This window comes from Ornithorhynchus anatinus, chromosome 18, assembly GCF_004115215.2.
Source record: "Ornithorhynchus anatinus isolate Pmale09 chromosome 18, mOrnAna1.pri.v4, whole genome shotgun sequence".
NCBI classification, from domain to species: Eukaryota; Metazoa; Chordata; class Mammalia; order Monotremata; family Ornithorhynchidae; genus Ornithorhynchus; species Ornithorhynchus anatinus.
This window is the reverse complement of record NC_041745.1, coordinates 1284015-1293970: the sequence shown is the minus strand read 5'-3', so window position 1 is coordinate 1293970 and position 9956 is coordinate 1284015. Positions and strand designations below refer to the sequence as shown.

The 9956-nt window shown below is 62.0% G+C and overlaps 1 protein-coding gene across 1 annotated transcript; it reads left to right on the top strand.

Moving 5' to 3' along the window:
• Positions 1-1450: 1450 nt before the first annotated feature.
• Positions 1451-2863, top strand: FOXD2 (forkhead box D2). Its single transcript, XM_029046735.1, has 2 exons — positions 1451-2653; positions 2741-2863. The coding sequence occupies exons 1-2, from the start codon at positions 1451-1453 to the stop codon at positions 2861-2863; spliced, it is 1326 nt and encodes a 441-aa protein (XP_028902568.1).
• The last annotated feature ends 7093 nt before the right edge of the window (positions 2864-9956 follow it).

The following is a 9956-nucleotide window of genomic DNA, read 5'->3' as shown; positions in this document are numbered from 1 at the left end:
AGAAGGGAGAAAGAGGGAAGGCGAGATAGAGGAAAGAGGGAGAAACGGGGAAAAAGAGGGGGAGAGAGGGAGAGAAGAAACAGAGAGAAAAAGAGAGGGAGAGGAGAGATGGGGGAGAGAGGGCGGAGGGAGGAGAAAGAGAGAGAGGGAAAGACGGAGGGAAGAGAAGAAGAAATGGAAAAAAGAGGGAGAGGAAGAGAAGAAACAGAGAGAGGGGGAAAAGGGGAGAGGAGAGAGAAGGAGGGAGGAGAAAGAAAGGGAGAGACGGAGGGAAGAGAGGGAAAGAGGAAGAGAAGAAACAGAGAGAGATAGAGGGAGATAGAGAGAGAAAAGAGAGGGAGAGAAGAGAAGGGAGAGAGAAGGAGGGAGGAGAAAGAGAGGGAGAGACAGAGTGAGATTTGAAGGTTCGGCCAGACTCACCGTACCGTTCCCGGTCCCGGCAGATCCCCTCCCGTTGCAGAAAGGGCTCTCCCCCACCCTGGCAGGTCCCGACCTTCCCACCCCCCGACCCCCCGCTCTTCCTGCCCCCTCTCCTCGGAGACCCCCCAGGGGCAGAATGTTCCGCCGCAGGCGGGGTCCAATGGGCGGTGGGGAGGGGAGTAGGAGGGACCCGGCCACCCTCCCCTCTGCCAAGAGCCCCTCGCTACCTCTGGCCCGGGAGGAGAGCGGGTCCGGATGCCAGGCTCCCGCGGGCGGGGCCGGAGAGAAATAGTTCGGAAACTCGCCGCGGGAGAGGCGCCCGCCCCCTTATCCGCTTTCCCCGGGGCGGGGGGCATCCGGGGAGGGGGGGGGGCGTCACCGGGGACACGTGACCCCCTCCCACCCCCCTCAACCCTCGCCTTATTCAACCGGCATTGGCGAGTCGGGGCGGCCCCCTCCCCTTCCGCCCCCAGCCCCCGCCCCGAAGGCCGAACCCAATTTCTCCTCCCTGCCCACGGAGCCCCCGCCTCTTCCGCCTTAGGGGAGGGGGCCGAGGGAAGCCCCCCTCCCCATTAAGGACCGACACCCGTCCCCCGCTCCCCCTTCAGCGCGCCAGCGGGGCTGGGAGGTGGGGAGGGGGGCTTCTCTCTCCGCCCCTCCCTCTCCAAAACGCGCAGAGCGGTGAGCGCACGGTTGCCGCGCGCCCCCCCGCCCATCCCCCTTCTCCCCCCACCCCCGGGTCGGGGAGGGGGACCGCCCCGCCATCCGTCGGCAGGGGGACCCTCCGAGGGAGGGGACCCCCCCCCTCCCCTCCTCCTCGGGACCCCTCCCCCGCCCCCTCCCCCGTCCCCCCGTCCCCCGCCCCGCGCACACGGCAAGGAGCCGGAGCCGGAGCCGGAATCCAGACCGGAGCGGCCGCGCAGCTCGCAGGACCGGCCGGGGGACGGGGACGAGGAGGAGGGCCTCGAGGAGGAGGAGGGCCTCGAGGAGGAGGAGGAGGAGGAGGAGGAGGAGGAGGGCGACCACCAAGATGACCTTGGGCGGCTGCTGTTGCGAGATCATGTCTGCCGAGCGGTCCCCGGCGGCCCTGTCGGAACCCGAAGGGGACATCGATGTGGTGGGAGGGGGCGGCGGGGCCGGGGGAGACCCCCTGCTCAGCGAGGCCGCCCCCCGGGACGGCCGCGGACTCCCCTCCGACGACGAGGAGGAGGAGGAGGAGGAGGAAGAGGAGGACGAAGAGGCGGGGGCCTCCTCTGACGGCGAGTCCCGGCTGCGGCCCGTCCCGGGACCCCCCAGAGCGGCCGGGCCTGGCGGGGACCCCCCGGAGCCGCCCCCTCCCCCCTCCGGGGGTCCCGGCGAGAAGCAGGCGCCCCCGCCCCCCCCGGCGGGCAAGAACCCGCTGGTGAAGCCCCCCTACTCCTACATCGCCCTGATCACCATGGCCATCCTGCAGAGCCCCAAGAAGCGGCTGACCCTCAGCGAGATCTGCGAGTTCATCAGCGGCCGCTTCCCCTACTACCGGGAGAAGTTCCCCGCCTGGCAGAACAGCATCCGCCACAACCTGTCGCTCAACGACTGCTTCGTCAAGATCCCCCGCGAGCCGGGCAACCCGGGCAAGGGCAACTACTGGACGCTGGACCCCGAGTCGGCCGACATGTTCGACAACGGCAGCTTCCTGCGCCGTCGAAAGCGCTTCAAGAGGCAGCCGCCGCCGCCCCATTCTCCGCACACGGCGCCCCACCTGCACCATCACCCTCTGCATCACCACCACCCGCTGCCCACCGTCCACCCCGGGCCGCCCTCGGACCTGCTGCTCCGGCCCGGGGACCCCCTGGCCGCCGCCTTCCTGCCCGGCTTCGCCGCCTACGGGCCCTACGGCTACGGCTACGGGCTGACCCTGCCGGGCTACCGCTCGCCCCCCACGCCGCACCACCACCATCACCACCACCACCATCACCACCAGCCCGCCGCCGTCCCCTACCCGCCGGGGGGACCCTGCCCCCTCACCCCCGCGGCCCCCGCCCCGGGACCCCCGACGGCCGCCGCCGGGCCGGTCCTGCCCGCCTTCCTGACGGCCGAGCTGGGCGGCGGCAGAAAGCCCTTCTACCCGGCCCAGCTGAGCCCCCCGGGGGCCGGACCCGCCGCCGGCCTGCCGCCCCCCGCCCCCGCCCTGCTGCAGACCCTCAAACCCGACGGCGGGGGCGACGGGGCGGGGGGCTCGGCCGGGGGCAGCGCCGGCTCGTCTTTCTCCATAGACCGGATAATCGGCGGCGGTGGCGGCGGCGGAGGGGCCCCCGGGACCCCCGGGACCTCGGCCCAGGTGGTGGCCGTATTGACTGCCCCCGTGGCCGGCCACGGAAACTTGACCCCCAGGGAGACCCTCCTGCCGTCCGGCCCCGGCTTCGTCAGTAAAATCACAAACCTTAGCACCTGTCCTTACTGAAACCATCCCCCCGCCCCAAAAAGCCAGCGCGCCCCCCGACCCCTCACCTGCTCCCCCCGACTGCAGGAGACCGGTTCTCTCTCTCCTGGGCGGGGGGGTCGCCAGGTAGGAGTTCGGTTGGGTGGGAGGGGGGAGATTCTTGCGCTACCACTGAGAAAGGGTCTCTCTCCTCTCGGCCCCTGCCCTCCTCCCCTCCTCTTCCGTCTCCGCTGAGAGATTTATTTATAAAACGGACAAAAAAATATATAAAGGGGGCCGGGGGGCTGCGGGGGACAGGGGATAAAGGTTCGGAGAAGGAAGGGGTGTGTGGGTGTATGGGGGGCGGGAGGGGCGATGCCCTCTAATCCGCATCAATCCGGGACCCGAATCGAATGTAACGCTGTCCATCAGGACAGGGCGAAGTGGAGGTTTGAGACAATTATCCGGATAGATCCACCCCACCCCGATTCCGGATACATTTTGGCCGTTAGGGACGCAGAAGAGCCAGGCAGACCGGAGGGACGTTTTCGATAAGCGCTCAGTACAGTGCTCTGCACACAGTGAGCGCTCAATCAATACGATTGAGCGAATGAATAATTCAATCTCTCCGGATAATCTCTCACCCCTCCACCTTCCTCGGCTTGGGTAGACGCTGCCGCAGGCCATGTGACTTTACATATATGTATATACATACATATGTATGCACGTATGTATGTATATACTTATATATGTATACACGTATATATGTATATACACATATATTTATTGAGAGAGAGCCCGAAATTTCCTCCGCCCCATCCACGGTCCCCCTCTCGACCCCCGTGGGGTTTCAGTTGAGTTGTCTGAAGCTTGTACTTAAAGAGAATCCGTCCCGTGTTCGGTCAATGTCTTTTGCTCTTCTAGAAACGGTTTTGTCGATGTTGTCGCTGTCGCTGTCGCTGTTGTCGTGCTGGAAGGCGGTCCCTTCCTTCCGAAGCTTCCACTTTTTCCGAAGGCCGCGTCTAAGCGCCGTGCGGAGCGGAGAGTTGTGGCAATGAGGCGGATAATTCAGGCCCGCTCCTCTCCCGGCCCTGTCCGAGTCTTCCCCGGCCAAAAAAAAAAAAAAAAAAGGAGCGGGAAGAAAAGTCCGGGCTCGGCTTATTTCGGTTTGTCGGTTGGATGGGGCCGGTACCACCTCCCCACCTCGACCCCCGAGGTACCGCGGCGGGTGGTCTACGCGGATCGAATTATTCGGATCCTCGCTCGACTCTCTGCGGGGCGGGGGGTCGCTCAGGACGCCGCCGTATTTATTATTTTCCTTCTGGAGGGAGCGCGGGTCGGGACGAGGGGAGGGCAGGCCGAGGGGCAGAAAGGACAGGCCGGGGAGGCTTACCAGGCCATCCGGCCTTGGCCCCACGTCTCCGCCGCCCCGCAGCTCGGAGCCCCCGGTGGGCCCGGGTCCCTCGCGTTAGCCCCCCGGGGGGTGGGGGGGTGCGGCCCGGGGAAGAAACGGACCGTCCGGTGAAACCCTGGGGCCCGCGGCCTGCGGCCCGACCCTGCCTCTTGGTGTCAACGAATAAATGTTTGTGACTCTTCAAACCTCGGGCAGCCCGCCTGCCTTCTCGCTTTCTTCAGGTCCGCAGGGCTCTCCGAGGGATAACCCCCACCCCTTCCCACGCCCTTGGGGTCACTGACAGCGATTCTGGGGGTGGAGGGTGCTTTGCTGGGAGCCGGACAGGCAGGCAGGGATAGGTCTCCTGTCCTAGAAGGCGATTGCTTTCTGTGGGGGTACTGAGTAACAGAGGGTGATGACGATGATGATGGTGATGGTCCAGAATTAGCCCCCCGGGGCTCCCCCCAAACTCATCCTCTCTCCCCCGGTCGCGGGATGTCGCCTCTAGCGGACCGCGAGGCGGAGAAGGGATGACTGAATTTTGGGGGCCACCGGACCTCGAGCAGAACAGGGGGATGGAGAGCGGAGAGTGTGGGTCACTTCGCCGGCTCCCCCCGAAACCAAAAAGGAGCCCCCCTCCCCGAAAGCGGAAAGAAACCCACTTCCTCTGGCGAAATGAGACGGTTTGGGGGGTGGGGAAGGGTGAGATGCGCGAGCAGTCTACATAACCCGAATCCGTCAGTCAGGGTTGAACCTCGACCCACGTCTCGATTTCGTCCGTGGAGATCGGACCGTGGATGGTGCTGAACAGGGGGCTCCCTTCTCCCCATTCCCCCCTTCTCTGCCTCTTCGGTCTTTCGTCCTCCTTCGTCCCAATAGTCCCAGCCCTCTGCGAGACTCGGGGGGTCTGGGGAGCTCCGGCTAAGCTGCTGGAGTCTGCGCCGGGGGGTCGGGGCCGCTCGGAGGGCCGAGGGTCCGGTTTCTAACCGTGATGAGGGGGCTGAAGGGGAGGAAGAGCCGGTCTCTGGGCACGTCCGGGGTCTGGCCGAGGCTGGGGCAGGGGCTGGGGCTGGGGGCTGAGGCCGAGGTCTGGCCGAGGTTGGGTCTCGTTCCGAGGCCGGACCGGGCCAGGCCAGGGGGAGAGGAGACAGGGAGGAAGAGGAGGAGGAGGAGAAAGAGGAAGAAGAAAAGGAAGAGGAGAAGGAGGGCCTGGGGTCTGGTTTTGAAACTTGGGTTTTGAAAATTTGAAAAAAGCGAAATTATTTTTTTTTCCCGGCCTGCAGCCCTCTCAACGCAGGGACGACAAACGGGAAATCCGATAGCTCTGTCTAATTTTTGTGAAAACTTGCAGAGTAAATACCGTATACTGCTAAAACTCCCTCCGGCTGCCGCCGCCCCTCTCCCTCCTTTTCCTCCCCTTCCTCCTCCCACCTCTTCCTCCTCTTCTTCTTCCTCCTTTTCCTCTTCCTTCTTTTCCTCATCTCCCTCCGTTGTTTTCTCTGTTTCTAACTGTCACTTTCTGTTCCTCCATCTGTGTCTCTATCTGCGTCTATGTTTCTGGCTCTGTCACTTTCTCTGTCTCCCTCCGCCAGCCCCAGACCCCCCCGGGCTGTGAATGGCGGGGACGAGGGGAGAGAGAAGCGGGTCTATTTTTAAAACCAAGAGAAGGAATCATGGAAGTTCAGTCACCTCTGCTCCCCTTCTCACCTCGCTGGGCCAGGAGAGAGAGCTTTTTTAACCCCGGGGTGACGGTGCTTGATTTCTCTTACTGGGTTGAAGCGGCCTCAGCGCCCCAGATCTCTAGGACTGGGTGGGGGCGGGATCTCTCCAAGGCCACACACACACACAAACACACTCTTAGACTTTCACACACAGACACCCGCACCCACAGACATCCAAACGAACGTGTGCACGCACTCACAGAGGTAGGCACAGACACACAACATCCACCCAGATACATTGGCCCATACATGCGGGCCTTCCTCCCCTCCGGAAAAACTCTGAGCCGGCGGTTTCCTTCTCTCCGGATTCGGGGTCCCGGGTTCTCCGCTCTGCTCAGGTTTGGGGGGCCTGGAGCATCCGCCAGGCGATCCTCGAGGGACCCAAGGATGCTAAGGGAGGTTCTTCCCGGCCCCATAGTTCGCAGGGTTTCCTGGCCAGGAGGCAGATAGGAGGCCGCGGCGACCCCGAACCCGAGCCAAGTCTCTGCCGGATCTCTGTGCATCCCCGAATTGGGAAATGGGGGAGCCGGCCTGGACCAGGGAAGATCGAACAAGGGGATGAAGGACTGGGGGTCGCCCTCCGTTTTGGGAGAAGAAGGGCAGAGAAGGGGGAGCACTTGCGAGAGGCTTTGGTCGTGTGTATGTGTGTGCGCGTGTCTGTGTGTATTCCTCCTCTTCCAACCACCTCGTCCTTAATGACTCCGTTGCGGAAGAGATAGCAGTCGCAACCTGCGGGGAGGGAGATAGCGAGAGACAGGACGGAGAAACAGAGGCGGTAAGGGATGGAGAGACATCGGGGCAGAGATAGGGACGGAGAGATAGAGACGGCGAAGGATGGAGAGACATCGGGGCAGAGACAGGGAGGTACGGAGAGAGCGAGACGAAGACAGTGAGACATAGGGTGGGAAATTCCCTGATAGGAGGGGTAAAAAAAGGTATTTCTGGGAGAGGGCGGAACGCTTGTCCCATGGATCATACCGCCCGGTTTCCAGGAGCCTTTCCCCGCTCCTTCAGGGACCCCCCGGGCGACTCTTTGGGTCTCCGCGGAGCGTAGGCGACCGGGGGGAGGGGGAGGTCGAAGGTGAAAGACCCCTCCCCAGAGTACCAGCGGGGGCTACGGCGGGGGAAGGAGAGATTCGCAGGGTGGGGGGCTGCGGGGCGGGGGCGGCGACGGGGGCGTGGGGACTGAGGCTCTTCCCTGCGATGGAGAGCTTGTCCTCGTCCTTCCATTCTATCGGTCGGTGGAGACCCGAGAGGGGCTCGGGAGAGGGAAGAGGGGAAGGACCTAGAGCGGTTAAGCCTCACAGCCCTGTTCCGACCTCGCTGACCCCCGCGGGCACGCGTGCAGACACACACACACACACACACACACACACACACAGAGCCACCCGAAAATACACACCCACCAATCGTCCCTCCACCGCAAAAGCAATCATGCCGTTCCTCAAACATGCAAAGACAATCACCTGTACCTGTGTACACACACCGACATATCCTTGGACATAAACACCTCAGCGTACACCTCCGCGCCCCGCGCCACATTTACACATACCTGTACACATTCTCGCACGTTGCGTAGGGATTGTCTCTGTTGCCGAATTGTACTTTCCAAGCGCTTAGTACAGCGCTTTGCACACAGTAAGCGCTTAATAAATACGACTGAATGAATCAATACCCTGACACCCCTGTACATACCTGAACACCCTCACACACACACACACACACACACACACATCCCAGACCTTTAATCTGAATTATTTTTTCGAAACTCGCTCCCGCAGGGAGCTGGCTCCCAGAAAATTTACTGTGATTTCCAGTGCGCCCGGAGGCCCCCATCTCCCTCTCCAGGGGCTCCACGACATAGAAAGTGGTGGGCACGATCCGGATAATCCAGGCCTAAAGACCACCCACTTCCTCCCCAAGAAGGGGAGACAAAGGAGCCGTAGTGGCCGCCGTTGCGAGAATTTCCCCGCAGTCGTGCGGTCCGGCGTCCCGCAACGACGCCCAACGCGGGGGATTTTTGGGCTCCCGGCCGGACCGCGTTCTTCCTCTTTCTCCCGCCGCCGCGTCTACACCGGCCAAGGAACCCCCTCCCCAAACGCGCCCCTCACCTTGAGCTAGAAATATCTGGTCTTTGAGGTGATACTAGGGCACTTGGTCTGGGTTGTCGGGCTATATAGCTAGTTTTGGGGGTGAGGGGAGGAGCGCGTTTTCACCCCTCTCCGGCTTCCACCGTTTCGATACGATTCGCCGGGTTCTCCCGTTTATTCCTATTCTTCACCGGATCCATTTCTCCCTCGGCTAGCTCATTCATTCATTCCATCGTATTTACTGAGCGCTTACAGTGCGCAGAGCACTGTACTAAGCTCAAGGCTGGGCCGAGAGAGAGGCAGGTGCGGGTGGGGGGGACTCCGGGAGATTTGTTGGTTACCAGGAATCCCCGGTCCCTGCCACTTTCGCATTTTCCTTCTCCCCACCATCCCCCTTTCCCCGCCGGAACGCGCAATTGCGCTAATGGAAAAGCGCGCTCTTGCGGATCTCAAGAAGGCTCGCTGGGCTGGTTGCGTAAACACAACCGTAATCCCTCCGGCCTCCCATCCCAATTTTCTCCTCTTCCCCCGGGAACCTGGGTTCGCTTCCCGCGGGCCAGTGGAGGAAACAAGCGAGTCTGGATTCGAGCCGGGGAGGATTGGTGTAGACGCGGCTAGGGCGGGTGACAGTCACTAACGTCCCTCCTGGGAGAAAAAAAAAGACCCCTTCCTTGGGGGCGGGATAAGCGGCAGGGTTGGGTTAAACGAGGTGCCTAACCGGGGCTCTGAACTCACTCTCCACCCAGGCTTTCCTCGCTTGGAGTCGGATACAAGCGGGAATATGAGCCGGAGAGAAGATGGAAAAAGGGGAAAAAGGGCTGCGGCTTTGGAAAGGCCGCGGACCCGGCTAAAAATGACCGAGGGGATTTGGGGAATCGAGGCGGCCATCCGTGTCGTTCTGGGGAGCCCCCCTCTCCCCCCGATTTCACCGGAATCATTCGGATCGATCGGGCTGATAGAGGGATTCCTCCCCGTTTGAATGATTCGGATTCTTGTCCTCTCTCTTTGGCTGTGTAGACTCTTTGGTAGCCTCGGATCCGGTGCCCCTGGCTTGGAGGGTTCGTGCGCCCCCCCTATTTCCCCCCAATCTCTTTCCCCCCAAACAGAACCCCCCTCATCCAGGGAAAGATGCGATGGGGGCGTGGGGGGAGGCGGAGCACAAGGGTCGGAGGGAGAAACTTTTCTCCTTGATCGCTTGAACGATTGATTTAGGGCTCCCGCCTTTAACGCCCTCAGGGATCCTTGCATCTTAATCAAAACCTCGGAGCGGCAAAGCGCTGCCTGGAGGCTGGAGGCGCTTCGAAGGAGTTTGGAATACGTTTGTTTGCAAGTGTGTGTGTGTGTATGTGTGTGTGTGTGAGAGAGAGAGAGACAGAGACAGAGACAGAGAGAGACAATGTGCCTGCGCCTGGGTGCAATTGAATGTTTGTCTGTATGCCCACATGTAAATATAAATCACACGAGAGTCTCTCACATACATACTCTCACACAGGCACACCCACGCACACAGACACACGCGGACACACAGACACACACAGAGGCGCACTGACACACCTTCCCTTCCAGCCCGGACGGGAAGAACTTTGGCTGTCGGCGGATTTCTGATCCTAAAGATAAAACAGAGCGCGGTTGTGCGTGCGTGCGCGCGTGTGTGTGTAAGGGTGTGTGTGTAAGGGTGGGGAGAGGGTTGTGGGTGGGATGGTGATGGTGGGATGGAGGTGGTGGTCTGGGCCGCTCCGCAGGGCAGTTTGGAGAACGGAACGGATCAAGAAGAGGGGGATTTGGGGGAGGGCGGGGGCCGGAGGAGGCGGGGATGCTCCGCTGCGCTTCGGTTGGAATCAGAGGGCACTGCCCCCCTTCCCGGGTTTCTGCCTGCCCCTTCTCCCCAGTTGCCCCCTCCCCTTTGAGAGGAACTCACACACACACACACA